This window comes from Varroa destructor, unplaced genomic scaffold (genome assembly GCF_002443255.2).
Source record: "Varroa destructor unplaced genomic scaffold, Vdes_3.0 BEIS01000005.1, whole genome shotgun sequence".
In the NCBI taxonomy this organism is placed as follows: domain Eukaryota; kingdom Metazoa; phylum Arthropoda; class Arachnida; order Mesostigmata; family Varroidae; genus Varroa; species Varroa destructor.
In genome coordinates this window covers 17,068,353-17,089,208 of record NW_019211458.1, presented here as the reverse complement: position 1 = coordinate 17,089,208, position 20,856 = coordinate 17,068,353, and the positions used below count along the sequence as shown (strand labels likewise).

Sequence of the window (20,856 nt, the reverse complement as noted above, 5' to 3'; positions counted from 1 at the left end):
CCCCCCCCCCCTCACTCTTCCCCTGTACGTTTATTTGGTACGTCGACCGAAAAACATTTCTATCCGACGGTTTGAGCATTTCGAGTGAAAGCTGCGTCACGTGGGCTAAAAAAATTATGCATATCGTTAAAAGCTTTTTTACACTGTGGGCGCATGTACGTATTGGTATTCTTTCTACAAAGTGGATTCACTAAACATGTCAGAATATTTTTACAAGCGAAACTTACTCTGCTCTAGACTATACAGCAGAAGCCAATTCCTAAAGCGGACAGTCGGGTAAGTCGGTACCGAAAAATTCTGCTACACAAATAGAAAGTACCAGCAGACGTCATTCTATGCTTTATCTGTGCCGCTCCACTAGACTTCTCGAAAATATTGAGTACTACGTCCAGCTATACGCTTTCTTGATCTTACCAAGTAGCAATTTTCCTTTGGGTCCCTGGAAAAGATAGAGGTTCAGTTTGGAAGTTGTGTCAGAAGGCTGCTAGATAATATCGATTTTAACTAAAGGGTATAATAGGCAGAAGAGATAGCTGTAAATCCAAAAGCAACATCTCAGACTTGCGATTAAATGGAGAGACCAAATGGTATCAAATATATAAATGATACCGTGAGTCTCTGTTATATTTAAAAAAAAAAAATTCAAGCTTTAGGTTAACAACTAAGGGCTTGTTTTTGGCGCACTGGTAGGCGAATTCAAATTAGAAGCATGCCACTAGAATTAGACATAATCTAAGAGTTGCTATCTTTAATAAAATTACGAGTTAGTCATTTCACTGAAAGAATACCGTTGCATAGCAAGATATTGCCAGCCCAAATTCTGCAAATTTCGACACTGACTAACTTTTGAACTAGTTTATCTAGAACGATATTTTTTTGATGTGTTATAGATTTTCGCCCTTATCTGACACGCTTTTCCTGGCACTTCTGCGCAGCCAGACGCGTTCTACTTGCTCTCTTATGCGCGACTTCTCTATCCCTGAATTTTCGAACTTAATCGATAGTGGTATACGTACGTTTACCAGTTGCCCTTTTCGAAGGCCCCGTAACGATACAGGCTTAGATCGGGGGAATAAACAGGTGGAAGCCAAAGTTACGTATTCTTTCGCTCAATACAAAGAGTAATTGAGATATGGCGGCAAGGACAACACTTTGTGTTTTCGATCGTCGTGTCAACAGTCTCTCCTAAATAAGTCGAGATAGTGGGCTGCGATTATTTGTCTATTAGTAGCGAGCGGCATACAACTGCAAGCCCTACAATCACCTCACGCCTGAACTCATTCGACACTTGACTTGCCTCAGGAGGAACGCCATTCTCTCCTGTTGGTGGTGGAGGTTGAACCATATCCTTTCTATGGCGACCGTGTGTCTCAGGCGCTTTTCTTGCTGGCTAAAGACCCTTAAATGGTATGTAAACTAGGTGACACGAATTTTTAATTGACAGGGCCCATTTTTAGTATATGGGTTATAACACTGTAACATATGAAATGCCAGTTTCAGTCCATAAAATTCTGCATTTGTGAAAAGCCTCCTTGATTGTGGTATCCGTTCTTGCACCCGACATGTGGTCACTTCCCCGCTCGCATTCAACACTTCAGTCTCCGTTCTTAGAACGTTGGCACCGTTCACGTACTGCGCTTTCGCTTAAGCTCTGTTTGCCTGATGCCTTATCCAATCTTTAGGTAACTTCCGCAGTACAGCGGCATTTAACCCAAAAAAAATTTCACCAAACTCAACCAGTTTTCACTCACAAGTTCCTGGGATACTGAAGTATTTTCCATCCAAATATTTTCGAAGCGGTGCGTACTTCAGAAATAACTTCGAAGCCCGACGGATTCGCTTGTAACAGCCTGACATGGAATTTCGCACCGTTAATATTTGTTCGTGTACGAAATAAAATGCACGATCGAAATGTGGACATGCACCCCCCGATCGTCGTTTCTTGGCCTCTATTAATAGACTTAGTAATAAATTGTACCGAAATTCCGTTTATCAAATAGTTCAGTAAGTGAAGAAACCATTCCTTAGAATAGTCTAAATGGCAAAAGCATTACCGTACCTAAATTGACTTTCTCTCACGTAAACGTCAACTACGTCTGTATGCTGGTAATCTATTTGAACCGTATAGCCCCCATGCCATTACCGGCGCCACCTTCATAGTTGATGCTTATCGTTGAATAGATGCACCATCCACATCGTGGCTCGTAGTTCTCTAAGGCCATAGCCTTCGGGTTAGGTGGCACAAACAGAAGCAAAAGAAGCGGACCTTTATATATATATTGCTCGTTATATAAAATAGACCAGTAGTAGAGGTTTAACACATTTTCATCGTTCTTCCACGAAGAACTTGACGTCCTGTAATGAGCTTAATGATTAATACACTAACTTGTTATGTTGGAAAAGTATGCGTGTACAATGCCAGTCTAAACAAAGTTAAACAACTCCCACTTAACTACAAAAATCAACAATACTTTAGCCCGAGCGAAATGCGCAGGAAATTACCAGTCACGATGTCAACCGACCAATATGTAGTCCACGAGTTGTTTTTTAGAAGTTGTTTTTCGAAGTTAAGCAAGCAAGGCAGCGTCAAACTAAATTAGTCACAATTCGTCTGGGTTCTACGTCTTTTACAGTATGGTGCCTAAAAGGTGTATAATTCACGAGCGTTTGAGTGCTTATCTTCAAAAGTATACTTTGGAGATTTCTTTTTGCCCACGGAGCAGCCCTATACGGCCGATCGGTGGCTAAAATAGAGCGAAAATTGCTTATTTCAGTTCCCCAAGAGCACACAGGTAGTATACAACAAAATAGTCTTTATTGCTAACCGCCCCATTTTTGCCTAATTACTGAAACACGTTTATGCGGTCTTAAACGACCTACAGTTGATTTCTCAGGACGAGGCGAGGATACGGCAGCGAGTCTTATCTGGCGGAGTCTTCGTACTTGATGTACTCGAAGTTACTAAGCTTGATGAGGGCAATATAGAGGTCACTTTAGAAAATGACGAAGGAGATCGAATTTGCGAGGAATTCCGCCTCGAACTTCTAGGTGAGTTGCAGTTGTATCACTCTTGCATATAGACGACGCCCTAATATAATTTTTCTGGATTTGAACAAAGTGTGCATACAAGTATGTTATTATTGTTATTGCACATTAAAGGACGTATACAATGTAATCGAATGAGATCAAAATAAAAGCCAGCATTATGGAATTTCATCGATGTATTTACTAGGTATCTCGTATTTGAAAGACGATCTATGAGCTTTGTAGTTAGTTGTTAATGTTTGTAGTTTACTAAATTGTGAAGCAATAAATTCGACATATTTTCTATTGAATAAATTTTTCGAGCCCTGAACCTTGGAATTTCGAGTTAACCTAACTCGTTCTCCTGTGATGCAGTACATCACATTTGGCCATTAATTTCAGGTCACGTTAAACCTAACAAAAAAAAAACGATTTATGTCAGTCTAAGTTTAACCCAAGGCATCGGACATATGTATTCTTTAGACCAATCTCTAGTTTTACTAATGGCATGCATTGTTTTTTTTTATTACTGAATGATTGATTTGTAGAATTGTATCCTGAAGGCTGGTGCTGTAGTTTAATTCGTGGACTTCCGGGACATGTACAGCTAACGCGGGGAGCAGACGCAACGCTTCGAACTCGCTTTCTAGCTAATCCAAAACCTGAATTCACCTGGCTACAGAACGTAAGCTCACCCTGACTCTTACCCTATATACGGTACAAATATACGGCCATATCATTGTTCACTACCTGCCGATCATGTCGTGCCTCCATTTAAATTCAATATCCGAATAAGCAGTGCTGATATCGCAGCGGTAACTGCGTCAGTAGGGCGCCGGTCAGTAGAGACGCATAAATTTTTCATAAAAGTGATTCGAGATAATATCAACCCGTCGCACCCAAACGGGTCTAATCAGCGCCGGCAGATTATTAGGCACCATTGCAGCAGTGTTACACAATATATGACTATTACTATTACATTGTTTGCTCTTAGTAGTACGCATTCGAAGTTATTCCCATCGCGGTGCATTCAGGGTTTCCAGAGGACATCTTGTTAGGGGTAATACTGGTAGGAAACATGTGAAAAGCAAAGCGTTCCCATCCCATGTCGACGCAGGACGCATCGGGTAGTCCTTGTCGGATTAACCAGTAATAATTTGTCGATTACTACTGGAAACAACAATGCTATGTTTTTCAAATATTCGTAAAGTATCCTTCAGCAATATAGAAGACCACTAAACGGTAATGGCGGAAGTTCCGACGTCCGCAGTGAGTCTGCTGTTTCAATGAGTCAAGTATACAAATATCAGACTTATCGTCGTACGAGAACGTTAATGTGAGACAGGAGAATGCATTAATGGTGCTAGGCAAACAAAGGTGGCACAATACTCGCATTGGTAAGTGTTTGTGTTGCGCGCGTGATCCGATGGACTAATTTTTATCCGTTTGTTGTTGCTCCTTCAAATGTCTAAGGTGTAATTACAATGGCGTACCATAGGTCACAATTGGTGTTCCGCTCCATAATAATACTGGCATTCCTACACTCATTGAAACTTATTGCAGAAGCCTTGGAGTCACCCAGCCTAAATAGGCATTTGTGGATTGGGCTTTTTCATTCAGCTGAGAGTACGACAGCTGACCACTTCAGTCGTACTGTGTCCGGCGGAAAAGATGACTGTCGTTGAACGACAGCTACCACCCGAAATAAATAAATCATCAAACGAACAGGTCGTCCAGTCAAGCCTTTGATTTTCAGCCGCCACAAAGTCTAGTAAAGTGCCGGCTACGAGCTGTATGTCTATGAGTGAACTGAGTATATAGGTATGATCACAAGGAGGTGATGTCCTTATTATGCCCTATTTGGTTAGGTCTACTGCTCTTTTGCCTTCAGGAGACAAGAAAGCTTAAGTAATAGGTGACGTGACCGGAGTAATATTTTAATGATGCTGATCGATTTTATTATGGTCTTCACTTTGCAGCCTTATCTGCTAAATAAATAGTCCACTTCGTCCGATTGCCTCTATACCTCCGCCGTTAGGCATTCTATCATACGGCTGGTTCTCAGCTCGAAACGAAGTCTGTCTACCTCCGAGCTTAAGCTCAGACCAACGTGTCTTCAAGATTAGCAGGCAAATGCTTATAACCATACGAACAAACCGACTCACAAGTCGCATCTATATGTACATCGAAGACGACCAATTTACCATGATAGTGGCAGGTTTCGCGTGCTGACATTAATGCGTGAGACTTCAAGTAGTAACAAGAGTTTGCTACATTGAAATTGTGTTGTGCTTCGTTCATCTTTCTGAGTTTTTATGAGCATCTCGTTGAAAGCCGCACGGATCAAGCTCACGTTTCGATTGGTCTCGGTCCTCTCGAGGAATGTACATTCGACTAGCTTATCCAGGAGATTCGGTATTTTATTATTTTTGTCACTTTGTTATACCATATCGTTTTCTTTGTACATAAAAGGGTTCGAGTTCAGACAACCTCGTCCGATCCTAACCCTCTAAAGTTCTACCGGCATGCGTATTTCTACTGCTGCCATTCCGGTGATATGTAAAAGGATGAACACAGGCAAGACGCCCAAGCTTTGATTACCGCGTATCTGCTAGGCTGGACCATTTATTTAGGCTCTGTAGTAGTCGCGTAACGAACACTCGTATATGGGCATACAGCCTCGCTTCTCCCACGACGCTAGAACTGCACTATTTGGCCTAGTTTTTTCCTGTTCACTTGGCCCCATGATAGTTAACTAGCGTAGTTATAGAACAACTAAGATTCAATTCGTCTAGGCCGGTTCGCGCGATTTCTTTTCCAAGTGAGGTGTTAGGAGGCGATCAGAGTCAGATGCTCAGACGTAGTGGTAAAGCTTTAATTTTACCAACCGCCTGTTTGCAACTCACCATATCATTCTACCAGCTGTCTGAGCGGAATCACGCTCCGACGCGTGACTAACGTGCCCGGCCTCTTATAGTTATCATCAAATATGAGTGCACACACCCGTTGACAACAGTCATCGGCACGCGAAGCACGGCGTATAGCTTTTATACATCCCCACCCCTCCTTCGGTCCTCCTCTGCACAGAACTATAGCGCCTTTTGGAGTATGCCACTACCCACTCGCAGCGGTAAGTAGTTACCTGTCGGCAGCTCCACCGCGTCATATAAGACTGTTTGAACGGAGAGAATTCCACGGACCTATGCTCACTTCAGCGTTTACTTCGAAATACGCCGTCGTCATAGCGTGCGGCGAAAGTTCTCAGCGTCAACTCATTAAGATGGCTTAAATGCAAGTGCTGATAGTGGCTGAGCAAAGTACCGCTGCATCCAGCTGCCAAGCTAGTAGCAATGGCAGTTGTGTGAACGTAAAACGACGAAAAATGCGGTGGCGTCTTTTCCTTAGGTATTAGGGCCTTGTTTCTGAGAAAAGGAGGGGCATGCATGTACTCGTTGAAAATGCAATCATTAGAAAAACTTGTATCTGCATATAGAAACGCTCTTGTTTGTTACTTGTGCCATTTTGGCGTGTGCTTGAATGAATGATGCATACAAGTGAGTGCACTCGGGTACGATTGTAATAGTAGCTACCACCGTGACAGTTATCTCATTCTGAAAACTCAATAGAAGGAACACCCTGTTCCTATTAACAAAAATCCGTTACTTTACACATAGGCATGACTCAATCTGAGAAAGCATGATTTGTTCCTCTAACTATGTCATGCTTAGTTAATAACCTACATCCTGTTATTTAACTGTTTATATTAGTTAATTGTCATATTGAAGAGGAGCAAATATTTAATAGAAAGGTATAGATACAAGAATTATGCAGCTATAAATACTTGGTTTAAGATCAGGCTTCATTATTGGTTGAATTCACTCGCGTATTTCTAATTAGAATGGGAGAGGCTGTTATGTTTAGAAGTTTTGCTCATAAATTTTACATTTTTTAACACGAGACACGGTAGTCGGCTCTAGATAAACATTTATGCAGTCTTTGAGTAAGCAATACCGCAGTCTATTAGCACACTATAGCACGACACAACAATATGAAACAATCGATCACGTTTCGTGTTTATCAAAGTTCTTTCTACCTCTTGCTACATAAACCGTTTACCCGTAACTTAAGAAAAACTTGAATATTAATTTGCTCTAGTTGTAATATAGTGCTTAGTACAACTAAACCTGATCTATCTTCTACATCTAAAAAATCTACATTTGCTCGAAAATTATAAATTAATTAGTCTATCTGTATATGCATTCATATGTTTTTGTCATAGGGCGTGCCAATCGAACAGTCACAATCAATGGATGCTGATAACTGTAAGTCAGTTAGGCCTCATGGTGACCTCTTGGCCCTATTATCAGGAGACAGTAGCGAGTTGCAACTGAAGGCAATCGGAGAAAACTCGCCTATTACACACTTTCACATCTGCGCGATCGTCGATAACGACTATGGTTGTGACTATCGTACGGTCGAACTGACGGTCTGGGACGCTCATGAAAGAGTTTCCATTGAGCAGCTGGAAAAGTTCGCAGCACAGTACGTTCTTGAGGAGCACATCATTGGAACGTGAGTACCAGCTGACAGCATACATGCTTAATCTAACGGTGATTTTTGACTAAATGTCTTGAATGCAAGGTTCTAGCTCATGGCATCATGGCCCTCTAGGGACTAACTACAGTTATTAAACACTCGGTATATTAAGTTCAGTAATTATATATTATCTCCAAGAACTCAAAGCTGGCCTGGTGAATAGTTGTAAATGTCGCAGCTGTACTTCTTCCACGCAGAAAATACTGTTGGATTTGCAATTTTTTATCCCGTACGATTTAATTGCACACAAAACTACCATAAACACGCTCGGACAAGATATAAACAATACAGTTAATACAGAACAACATAGGGAAAGAGGTAACAAAACTTGGGAACTTGTAAAGCGGTTTAGGTTCGATACCGAATATAAACATATTTCGCTTTGTAGTAGCAGCCAGCTATCCAGAACTTAACACGGTAGTATCGTAAGTAAAATTCGGAACGTTAACTTCATGAGAAAATGCGAGAAACGTAATATTTTAAGTTAAATAGCAAGAGTTGAAGGTTGCCGAAATAATTGTCCGACCGATCTAATCGCATCCTGTCACCAGAAGAAAGGCAACTATAGCTGTTTGTTTGCAAAACAGTTGTTTTTCCTTTATTCGAAATAAAGCAAAAACGAAAGAATTGTGATAATCTGAGCAAATCCCTCTAAATCGAACGCATCTGATTACGCAGTTAGTTTTTTGTTGGAAATTTATCATCTACTACAGTCGACGCCTTTTCTTAAGCAGGACACCATGGCCAGCTTGCGATTAGAAAAACTTTGTTAACGAACAGTAACCTGAAAAGTATATATCTTCTAGCGGGACGATTGTGAAACTAACAGGTGGCCTGACGGCTTACGGCCAAACTGAGGCGCTAGACCGCCCTAAAACTACTAGCAAGACGAGCCGACAGAAGAGGTAGATGAGAGAAGCTGACGTACTTGACGTAATTTTCTAGAAAAAAATAATTAAAGATCTATTCGCTTCGTGTTGTACTTTTGTGCCTTCGACTATTCTGCAGAACGAATTTCTTCGAACCCTCTTAATTTTAGAACATTTTTTGGACTGATAAAACGAAGCATAGGATATGTGCGTTCGTCCGGAACTGAATTCGCAGTTCCTCTTCTCACTGCTTCAGGCTGATTCAAATAATCCTCGTGTTTACTTTAAAAATTGTTCTCAGAACTGGCGTTTATTTCAACTTTAAGTTACGTATCGTAGTGGAATTTTAGTTATGATTGTCAGGACAACATCTGTATTGTTCAGCCTGAGAGGTGCACCTGGATGATCTTGTTAGCGATTTGTGGGTTAGTTAAGACTCCGTCAAAATGGGTTAAATATCTTAGTCGCTTGAAAATCGATGTGCGCAGTTTTTTTTTTCTCAGAACGAGTTTATTGTCTCGACTGTGCAATCTAGCAAACTATTATTTAGCGTAATACACATCCCAACAATAATAAATGTAATCGCATAATCAGCGGAATGCCGTTCAATAATTACATTTTATTTATTTGTTTACGTATTAACAATCGAAAAAACCAGTAACGGAGGAAAGGGCTGAGCCAAGTTAGGTTAGGATGTATCCTACAGTAATCTCTCTGGCAACAAGCAGATTCATCCCGATATCGGGATTTTTAAGTTCTAAAGCGCTCGGTCATCCAACAGATAGAACATCACTCATACTAATTAGCTCAATTATAAAGATTTGGTCAATGCATGCAAAGAAGGATGAAAAGCGGCAGCCATTCCAAATGTTATAGCACGGTATCGAAATCCAGCTGCAAATTCAACATCACCACTGAAATGAGATCGAACATCCAATTTTGAACCAATTGAACGTTTCGAAAGTTTGATGTCAGACTGATTTCCGTGCGCTGGAGTTTTTTTGCAGAAAAAAAATTACTAGATTAATCACCGATAGACGTTTTCTGATCGTTCGCAGCGGTCGGTTCGGAACGGTATACACGTGCCAGGATAAGTCGAGTGGACGTCAAGTGGCAGCGAAGATCATCAAAACGATTACTTCCAGGGAAAGCCTAGCCGTTGAGCGTGAAGTTGAAGTGCTCAATCGATTCCGCATGCACCCCAAGTTACTCACCCTCCTCGGGGTGTATCGGGGGCCAAAGGAAATGATTCTTGTTACCGAATTGTAAGTGTGATTCAGTGATAATTGACGAAGATGCATGTTAGCTCTATGCTTGCCAAACCGGATTCGAAAATCATAATAGCTGTTATTATATGTTGCATAGAGTGCCTCATGTAGCACTGAGTAAGATAAGTGATTACTACATCAAAACGACATACAGCAACATGTTTTTCATTTTTTCGCAGCGTGGCCGGCGGCGAACTGTTTGAAAGGGTGGTAGCCGAAGAATTTTGCTTGACAGAGCAGGACTGCGTGCAATTCTTACGGCAAATTCTTGATGCTATGGATTTCGTGCACGTACAAAACGTATTACATCTAGATTTGAAGCCTGAGAACATCCTTTGCACTGACGCTAGCGGATATAACGTGCGTTGTTGTTTCGCAATGGGTGTCGACACTCTAACAACGACACCTTGAGGTTTTTCTCGAACATTTTTCAATGTATATTCGCTTTCAAAGACACCAGACTCTCTGTATGTGCCTAAAAGTAATTAGATTCACTAACAATGTGGTAGACTTTGCACATATAACTGTATGCGGTATTCGTGGTGATGATTATCTTTTCTCTGAGTCGATGAACTTCTTGGACTTGAATTCACAGACAAACCCATATTTATCTGATAAATATATACCTCCGCCTTCATATAGACAATTGGACAGGTCAAATACAGAGTTAGGACCACACGGAAAATTTCTATTTACCATGTGTTTAGCAGCTTAACAACTGATAATTTATCCGAGTGTTTGTTGGAGGCTTTACGTAATAGAATCGCAGTGTACGAAAAACGAAAGTCATTTTCTAAGATGCATCTATACACTTTTTCCTCATTTTAATAGATTCATCAGAAAATACTCAAAATTGAAGAACACGATCTTTGTTATAATGAAGTAGCTGGTGCATGCTGAGAAGATATCTCATTTGGGTAGGGCGGATCGACATCCCGCTCAGCCAGTGTTACAAATTTCTTTTATCTGTTCTCTATCGAAGCACAAAGATGATGATGAACACATAGCAAAAAAAGTGCCGCTCAGCTAGCAGTATTTGTTGCGCCAGCGTAAATATCACTTTGGAAATATCAGACTCTCAATGGCTCCCCTTGGTCTTTGTTCATCCCAGAAATGACATTAAATCAAGTTAAACTTAAAAGCAAATAGGTGATCTCATCTTTAGATTTACTCAAGCAAGATTCGCTTTCAAATGAATAGAACATCGATGTACGTTATGACATTTCAAAACGAAAGCTGGTTTACTACAGGACTTCTAATATGACACTAATGGCGATAATATGGAATAGCGTCTAGCAAGAAGTATGATAGTTTGAATACGAAACGAACCGCTAACAACATTTCGTACGGTATGTAACAGAATTTCGTTTAGTTATCTCGTGTTCGTTGAATGTATATGCTTGTGGATTGCCGTCTTTCTTACCGTTCGTACAGATTCATTGAATGCCGGTATATCGTACCTAAGATAATTGCGAGTCTGTGTGGATGCGTGTATACACCTTTTCTCTCGTTTTAATAGATCAAAATTATCGATTTTGGCCTTGCTCAACATTATGATCCGTCTGGAGATTTGAGAATTCTCTTCGGAACGCCAGAGTTCGTTGCTCCGGAAGTGATTAGCTATGAGCCCGTTTCACCTAAGAGCGACATGTGGAGTATAGGTAAGCAGACGATAACTAAAACACATATTCACGCTAAGAATTAGATAGAATACGCAATTAATGCTCACCGAAGTTAGCTCGCCAACAACTTAATATGGTTGCACTGCATAAAGTCTCTGCTAGACATATGCTAGTTTATAAACATCAACTCCTATTACGCGATATATTGGACGGCCAAGCCTCCGTTTCAAAGAGACCAAACGTTTCTGCTTCGCGTCCCGTCCTCGGCAATGCTACCGAATTTGTGTGACCAAAAACAGTTATTAATTATTTTATGAGAGCATGCATTGTTTGTGGGTTTCTCCGGATATTTTAACCTAGAAGAAAAACACTTTGATAGATGGGAAGCAGACTGCTCAAGCAGAAGTTCTGGTTCAAAGCTCTTACCCGCTCTGTCGGACCTAGGGCAGACCATGTGCTAGAGACTGCCTCCATACCGGGTTGTTTAATGTACCTATGTGACCTAATTGCAGGGTTTGCTTGGAAGTAACCTCGCACATCTATCACTTCAGACCCGTTGAGGTGGCTTTATTTCGTTGCGGTTACGCTTGTCTCTTGAAGTGCGCTGCAGCCGAATATCGTGTGTTCAAGATAGTCGGTTAAACCTAATTTACACAGAACGCATGCGGGATCTTGTATGTTCTCGTTTGTTTCCATATAAGTCTGCAATTGTTCAGGACCGGTAAGAACTGCCTAGATGACTTCATATGGTAGTTTGCCATATGGCCTGCCATACGACTTGCTAGGTCCTTGTCAGGTCCTTAACTTCGTCCAGTATACTAAGCCGCCGAGTCTGATCTGGTCATATTCTTGCTGCCATTTTGTCAGCATAGCTTTTTTTCTGTCAGCAGATTTACGTTTTCATGGAGATAGCGTTCCGCCCTCTCATCTGCTAGAAGTTCGCATGGAATGTTTTATTTTAGACGAGGACAACATCTATCGTATCCGTCCGTTAGACCCTAACGATCCTGACGGCGACTACTCTGTGTCCACCCGATAGGAGTGTCTTCCTATTTTTGTCCCTGTCTAGCGCCATGCTCACCCAGGTGGGGAAGTCTAAAGGGCGACCGACTCCGCTAGTATTGCTAGCACATGTCTTGTCCCCTCCGAAGCCCCACCACCCCTAGCTATAAGTCGTGCCAGGCTCGTAGCGCACCTCATTGCTTTCGGAGCTGTATATTTGACATGTGGCGAACGCGTCAGCCCTGTATCTAGAATCATTTCCACATATTTCGCTATGTAATAAATTTTGATGTATCCTTCTTCAAGCCTAAGTTTAAGTTCGTTAGTTTTCTTTCTACTTATCAAATAAATGGCTTCGTTTCTTTTTAGCGCTATCCTGAAGCTATGCTCCCCAAGCTTATCCTGTCTTTAACGCAGCTGCTGACTTTGCGGTAACTAGTACTGCTAAAACATAAATCAGCATACACAATATACTCGACACCACCGAGCAGATCGAGTACTTCGTCATACATCAGATCATACAGTGTAGCACCGACTAAGAATCTCTGAGGAAGCTTGATCAAGATTTACTGTCTTCCGTGGCTCGTGTCATATTCTCTGTCATTTATATAAAATGAAAAAATCTGTCTTCAATAGGGAGATGTTATTTTCTTTTTTGAAGCTATCATGATAACTTTCCAGTTAACTGTGTTAAAAGAATTTTTGACATGACTGTAAGTGCGAAGTTCTCCTTTCTCCTTCCCTTCTCCTCTCTTCCTTCTCGTCCCTTCCCTAGTGTGCTCTGTTGAGAACTCTCTGGACTGCAGCAAGGGTGGACTTACCCTGGCGGAACCCGCATTGAGAGCCCGATCCCCTATTTCTTTTTCTAAGCTGGCAATGAAGCTGCTTTTCATGATCTTTTCTGTCGTACTCAACAGGCGAATCAGTCGATAAGCCAACGGGTCAGTTTTATTTCCCGCCTTCGTAATCAACGTCAAATACGCTTTTTCCCATATTTTCGCAAAGCGCTTTTTTTTATAGGGCAGCTCACCAGCTTCCTGAATATCTCCGGCTATCTTTTCAACAGAAGCTTTATTACTTCCAGCGAGACTTAATCCGGACGATGCCCTACCTGCCCGATTTCCTCCGCTATGATCCTCGGAATATCCTGCTCGCTCATTATAATCAGTCTTATCCTTATTGGTGTGGGTTTTGGTAAAAAATGGTCGATTGCTTTATCGACTTTGTCGACCATCACGGGCCATCTTCATCAGCTTATTTGTGACTATTTGGTAAAATAGATCAAAGTTGTTCCTTTCTACTTTTTCACTAAATATTTATATAATTGACCGCCTTAGTTCGCCCCATGAGGGCACGAAATATATTTTATGAGAGCTTGAGTTCTTTTTCCTGACTCCAAGCTTTAGCTACCTTTTCCTTTTCCAAAATGAGTCTCCCCCTTTATCTGCTGCGCGTTTTTGTGGAGTCTTCACAGTCTGATGCACTCAATCCGTGTCCCATTTCCTCATTGCACCAGTAGACTGAGTACCGTCAACCACCCCTCCCCCGACGTGCTGACAGACCCTCAATGCCTAGGGACTTTCCAGTATCTAAATTGTGTCAACGAGACAGCGCTAATTGCCTTAATCATAAATCCACAGATTTTAACAATACACGATCTGTAATTCATTGGTAAATCTCTATTATCCACACTTAATTATGCACATGTTGTATGTGTTAGCACCTGTTATGCAAAATATCGCTATTGTTGACTACAGGCCAGTGCACTGCTCGAAGGATTATTCTAATGAACGTACTTTGAATTACAAACGTCGTCTAACTTAGGTACAGAGCTCAACCGTGTTGTATCGTGATAGAAGGTCACTGTCCAGCTCGTATGGCTTCTGCGTTTACAGAAGGAATGCGTAGTCTACTATTTAAGAGCGGCCTTCTGAAACGAGGAGCTCTCTACACAATCATTCCGCGTACCATAATTTATAGAGAAAATATTCGTGCAAAAGTGTCGTATTTTTTTTCTGACAAAAATTGACACTTTTGTTTCCGATATTGCTCTGTCAATATACTTGCATGTGCAAAATATTGCAATAATACCGTTTTTCACCATTTATCCACATGTCAGAAATTGTATGACACATTCTACCGTAAATTGAAACCCATATGGCTGAGAGTAGCATTTGTTACCGACGATTGAGCACTGTGCAATCAAAAGCCTTAGAAGTCGGTGCCAAGTTTTTGCACCGAAGGAATTTATTAATCATCCACAGAACCAGTATCGCCTGAGTATATTTGAAAAGAAGCTGTTTTAAATTGATTAGTAACTATAGGCGGAAAACAAAAAAATCGACGTAAGTGTTTCAATTTATTATCCTATATTTTAGTGGTTTCGCGATATTTTCGTGTCGACAATTTCATATACTTTGCTGCATTCTATTACCATGGAATATCATGTGGTGTTCTACTTTACGTTTCGTGTAATGCTTTCAGGTGTTATTACGTATGTCCTTCTATCGGGTCTATCGCCTTTTATGGGCGACACGGATGATCAGACGTTCCAAAACGTTATTAGTGTGGATTACGAGTTTGACGCGGATGCGTTCGAAGACATTTCGTCTGAGGCAGTAGCGTTCGTGAAGCGTCTCCTCGTTAAAGAACCCACGTAAGCTAATGAAAAAATGAAATGCAATTGTTTACAGCATGCGTATTACACATCCATCGAAAATATATTTAGCATTTAAGCAACTTTATTTCTTTTTACGTATTATCAGAGCTATACTCATTGTATTCTTATAACAACATTGTAATAGACTTGCATCGGCAGTATGCGCATTTCTTATTTATAAAGTACGTTGATCACTTTAATATGTCCTGTTTCATGCTCTTTAATAGTTTTTTGCCTTTGTAAAATCTATTTTCTTTTAATTTGCAATAACAATAAACTTATTCTATGGTGATCTCTAGTTTTGCCTAATTATCTAAACTCATTGTAGCCTTCGACCGAGTTGTGAAGAATGCCTGTTAGATCCGTGGCTTAGTGGAGACATCGACAATCCATCGCGAAAAAAGATCCTCATAAATACCAAAAAATTAAAATCGTTTGTTGTGCGCCGTAAATGGCTGGTACGTAAGTGCACTTTCTCAATAATAATAAAATTATTATTATTAAAGTTAGGTTGTGGGAATAATGCTTGATCTCACTCTTTAGGTTTGGGACGAGCTTCACTCGACGTTTCATCTACGTTCATAATTTGAGCCCGTCAGGCTGACTTATTCTAATTACAACTCAGAAATAGAGTTAGCACGCTGGCTTTGTTGTGGAGTTTTAAGAGTAGTAAATATAGATAGATCAAGCCAGTTTATGGCCAACGTGAAATGTATCTGGGTGAACCAAGAACAGATCCTTTTGTCAAACAAACAGGCACCCTAGCCATAGGACATATGTTCGACTTGAGTTAACCAGCATTAAATTTATGCTGACCTATTTATCTTGACATGTTTCCGTAAAATGGTAGAGTGTTTTTTGAACATCGACTATTTGCCGCTAGCCATGGTCTACATATTAATTTTGTTCCTGGGACGTCACATTAAGTCGAGCCGCCCACTAACCGACATCGTTTTTGCCATTCTCGGGCCAAATATAGATTTAAGATTTAAGAACACGTGTTGCATTCATACTGAACTTATTGAGACCTATGACTACTACCAAAAACATTATGTTACTTTTTTCCTTTGGCCAGCGTCTCCGCCCCGAAATGTTTGATTTAGTACATAAACCGAAAAATCGGTTCAGGTCGTTGTTAGTGTTTAATTAATCTCTGTGTGTGACTTTTTTTTTAGAATTTTAAAAAACTTCGGAAAAATATGCCGAAGTATAAAAATGGTATCCAATATGTCATCCAAGCGACCGCCACACCACATCTCATTCTTATAGACACCTATGAGAATTTTGAGCAAAATAGTTGCTCACGGACCGATTTCACTGCCAGACACACACTATTAGCCATAAGTCGATAGACGTTTCCTTTCAAATACATCACGTCGATACCAACGTACGTTACCACTATGTACAATATTCCATACCAGCAACACATTTAGAAACAGTACTAATGTTTAATACAAAACACATTACCATATTCGATTGGACACGCGTTTAATGTAATTCATTCTGCCGCTGTGTATCTAATATTTACAGAAAGGAGCTAACGTCATCTGTGCATTAAATCGACTCGGGGTCTTTCGCTCGAGTAATGAAAAAGACAAATTGCTTTGCGTCGAGCTCCCGAATGACAGGGAATAAATCTTTACTTATAGTTCTTTAGTCTGGTGCAAGAATAGCCAAGAATGATAGATGACAATCATTTTGTCCTTATAAACGGTTCGAATGCTGTATATGATTTTCTTCTAACTAATAAAAGCTTTCATCAACCAAATCCTATATAGAGTTGTTTCTATTCTACTTAGTTTTTTGACGTTGGATGATATTTTCAATTTGTTTATGACGTAACTCCTGAATAACGATCTACAGCCCATGCTACTGCTGCCGGCCATAGATGACTAAAAGTGACTATTACTAAGAGCTAAAACATAGGAGCACGACTCAGTACATTCGAAGTACTCTTACGTCGGCTTTTGCCGAGCTGTGACATTTGCTATCAGAAACTATATTAATAATAAAAACGGTTACGATTATTCAAATAGCCTACCAGAAATATGCATTCAAATAAGGTATTACAACTTAGTTCTGGTAGAGTACGACAGTCTTCCTCTAGTCAACGAAATACTTCAATGAAGCTTGATGCTACCATTAGGACTAAGTCACTCCTACAGGATGATCATCACTTACCAGGTATAAGTTAGCAAACGTCCAATAATCACTAGCTTTTTTTTTTGGGGATTTTCTTCGCTATGCCACTGTACAATATATCTCGTGAGCCAAGCATGTTATCCTGTAAGATCTCACTAGATTTTGTAAACGCTAACATAGCTGAAAAGACTGCAGCGTCAACGCTTTTGCTAAGCGACAATGGTCCTTTGTCCCTTTCCGTTCATATCCGTGCCCACGTATCTCACATATATATACAATCAAGTCATAGCATCCATTGTGGTTGGATTACTTTTGCTAGTACAATCCTAGCGTTTTAAAGTAGTACATACGATCCAATTGCAATACACATTCATAGGTAAATCTACGTGTGAATCTGTTTATACCATATTAAAGCATTTATCTGAAAGGATTCAGAACAGCACTAAGTTCGCTTGTTGGGTGAACGTACGGGGAAGTAGACGAGTGTGTTGAGAAAATTAAACCGTAGAAGCTGAGTACTTAGGACTCGCTGTCCAAAGAAGATAGATCTCTATCGAACATCTAATGAAAATCGCCGGCTTTAGCTGTCTTCTTGTGTATCGCGTTACGCGGGTCATTTTAGGACCTTCATCTCACCGTTCAAAGCTATTGTGGATGCAATTCCGTGTCACAAGTGACCGAGAGGCACTGAAGTCGAGGAAGCAAAGAGGTAGATACTTCTAGTATTTTAAAGCGTTTTAAACGTTAGCAAAAATCTACGACAAAATAAAAAGTCAGTTCTTACGAGCGGAAATATCTTCAATAAAATTCAACCTGTAGGTGGCTTTATTTGAGTGGTCAATAATAGTATATATAAATATATACACTTAAGTTTAGGATGTGTGTGAAGGAGGTTTTTTTCAAAAAGTTTCACTTATCTATTTATAATAATCAAACAGATGCATAGCTATAGAAATGCTAAATAACAAAGATGCACAAGAAAGTGTATCATCAAACAACAAGTTATATAAACTACGAACTAGTATAGAAGTTTTAACCTGTAGGCATCGTTTCACTATCCCACTGAACGACTTTTCTGGTATACCAAACGAATTGTCCTTTTGGATTTGACAAGTCTTTAGCGGGTAACATGGCTAGATAAGCTGGAGCATCTGCACCTTGATCAGGTGTAAGCGGGCCTTTGTGTTTGGTCATATCGGTATTTACGTATCCGGGATGAACACTGTTCACAATCAGGTCCTCCCTTAGATCTGCGTCAAACTGCCGTTGATGGATGAAGCCAAGAGCGCACACAGCGACCTTTGACACGTTATAGGACGATGAGCCCCAACCCAGCTTTTCATTGGTACCTTCTTTTGCAGCAGAAAGAAACTCGTGCATCAGTGCAGTCAATTTCTCTTCTGTTAAATCTTTTGCAGCAAAACGTGCACGAAGTTCGGGGTTTCGTATTTTGCTGAGGTGGCCGAGCATCGAGGAGACATGAACAATCCTGGCAGACGGCCGCAAGATAGGAAAAAGGCTTTTGCTGGTATTGAGAATTCCGAAATAGTTCGTGTTAATAATGGCTTCCGCTTGCTCTACATATGATGTTGTTAATTCATGGTAGTACATTATGCCAGCATTGTTGACTAATACGTCAAGCCCGCCATATGCTCTCTGCAGGTAGTCCCTGAGCTTCTCAATCGAAACACTGTCGGTAACGTCGAGTTGATGGAAAAGCGGTGCTTTTTTGCATAATCTCGACAATTCTTCAACCGTTTCAGTTCCCCTCGTTTGGTCTCTGGCCGTAAGTATCACATCACCCTGAAAATTAAAGGAATTTTCACAAAACGATTCACTGCCGAGAATCTGTCTATTCCTTTGTACATTTATTGATTCCTTAATCTATTTAACGGGTATATACGCGTTATTTATGTACCTAAGCTGTTGTGTTCAAACATGTAGCCATTAAAGAGGATCTTAAGCCAATAAATATCACTACATCACAGTTTCTTGCATTCGTATAGTAGTTCCTCCCAGCTATGTTTTCTTCGGCTTGAACATCTTAGGAGTATTAATAAGTTATATATGTATATATATAGCTTTTTCCTAAAATATGGCATAGGTGCTCTAAGTATTGGACTCTGTTATCATTTATAGGAGGCGTTATTATAAAGATGTTAACATTATTTGATTCTGCCGGATGGTACAACTTAATCGTGCTGTTATTCGTGCCTTTCGATCTAAAAATTTACTTAATTCGCCAACTGAACCAGTATTAAAGCAATTAATGCAAAGTATTAACACCCTTCAAATTGTATAGAGTTTCTTCACCTGAAAGCCTCGGTCCAACATATGCTTAACGATTGACCTGCCGATTCCTTTATTTGCACCCGTAACAACTGCAACACGACGAGCCATACTCAATATAACTGTGAATAGCCTTGTCGTCACTATTGAAATGTCGTTATTAATTCATTAGCGTTTTAGAAGAACACTGATATTACTGTACATAGAGTATTAGACTCTATTATGCGTTTGGAAATAGGCCTCTAAATGCCACTCGGTGTGCGGGCGGTGTTGTATCAGCTGTTCTATATCGCACCGAATGGACGCATGCGCCTTTCTTCGACAAGAAGAAGCGGCGACCGTCGAATTCGCATTCGATACACTATGTATTAATGAGCCAGTCTGACATAAGACTAAACCCAGGAAAAGTTTAAAACGGAAATTCTACTCTTATTACCCATTGTATCCTTTAGTTTATATCGGCAGCTTAATTTGGTAGGCGGTACATACAGTCATTTATGTTAGGACTGCTGTTACAGAACTATAATTTCTTATAGAAAAAGATACTGTTATGATGTGATAATGAAAGAAACCACACGGCCACTAGATTATCAATGAAGATAAACATGTGGAGATTGACAGCTTTTCAGTTTTCTGCAGTTGTCTTTTTGGTGTTAAATAATCCTGTAATAACGAAATTACGAATTTAACTACTAATAAATTTAAATTCAGTAATCTCCACTATCAACAGACACGAGGGGATTCAATTTGAGAGTATCTTCTAAAGTGTGAAAAGACCAACGCATCAAACGCATTTATCTAACATTGGCAGGACAAATGATATAGTAAATCGCTTAGCCTTTTGAGTCTAAAGAAATACTTATTACAGTCAAAACAAGGTTAGCAATAAATTGAAATGGATTTGAGGGACCGCTAACCCGTGCTATCCGTAGCGTTAGAATTAGCGGTTGTAGTGATTACGATGAAAATATCCAAATAGCTTAATAACATAATAAAGTATTCGTACAAGACTACACATTTGTGACATATGTACTTCATGACACACAAAATACCCTCATAAAACTTTTTTAAACATCGAGCATGGTTTTCTCGAAAGAAAAAAAGTGCGGATTTCAATTGCATCATACCCTTTCTAAAAGAATCTAAATTTTAAAACGTGTTCTTCGCTAGTTATTTCAAAATCAATTGTTTCACCCTTTACAGGACGATAGCTACCCTAAGCGGTTGGAAGAGGTAAGTGAAGTAATGCCTCCGAAAACAGCAGATCAGGGACACCTGTTTCTCTAGCGACCTCTTCTTAACATGCATATGCTAGACGACATGCGCAGTGAATCTAATGAAGACAAACAAATGTGCGTCCATCATTCAAAAATAACTAATATATA

The 20,856-nt window shown here is 40.2% G+C and overlaps 2 protein-coding genes across 8 annotated transcripts in view; one reads left to right on the top strand and one right to left on the bottom strand.

Annotated features, from left to right (window-relative positions):
* The window catches only part of LOC111251098 (death-associated protein kinase 2-like), a 42,589-nt gene extending 25,781 nt beyond the window's left edge, over positions 1 to 16,808 (top strand). For 6 of the 7 annotated variants that reach the window (XM_086991714.1, XM_086991713.1, XM_022807388.2 and 3 more), the window contains 9 exons: positions 2,883 to 3,048; positions 3,573 to 3,709; positions 7,304 to 7,596; positions 9,548 to 9,754; positions 9,937 to 10,117; positions 11,277 to 11,418; positions 14,866 to 15,037; positions 15,369 to 15,498; positions 16,571 to 16,808. In XM_086991714.1, coding sequence (XP_086847840.1) covers positions 2,883 to 3,048; positions 3,573 to 3,709; positions 7,304 to 7,596; positions 9,548 to 9,754; positions 9,937 to 10,117; positions 11,277 to 11,418; positions 14,866 to 15,037; positions 15,369 to 15,498; positions 16,571 to 16,675 — 1,533 coding nt within the window. In that variant the 3' untranslated portion in view covers positions 16,676 to 16,808. The remainder of the gene's footprint in view (positions 1 to 2,882; positions 3,049 to 3,572; positions 3,710 to 7,303; positions 7,597 to 9,547; positions 9,755 to 9,936; positions 10,118 to 11,276; positions 11,419 to 14,865; positions 15,038 to 15,368; positions 15,499 to 16,570) is intronic. The other variant, XM_022807391.2, reaches the window with a different exon arrangement.
* A 1,151-nt stretch (positions 16,809 to 17,959) lies between these two features.
* Positions 17,960 to 19,766, bottom strand: LOC111250985 (carbonyl reductase [NADPH] 1-like). Its single transcript, XM_022807070.2, has 2 exons — positions 19,496 to 19,766; positions 17,960 to 18,985 (listed from the first exon to the last, which is right to left on the bottom strand). Exons 1-2 carry the CDS (start codon positions 19,580 to 19,582, stop codon positions 18,215 to 18,217), a joined length of 858 nt encoding a protein of 285 aa, XP_022662805.1. The 5' UTR covers positions 19,583 to 19,766; the 3' UTR covers positions 17,960 to 18,214.
* Positions 19,767 to 20,856: the final 1,090 nt, after the last annotated feature.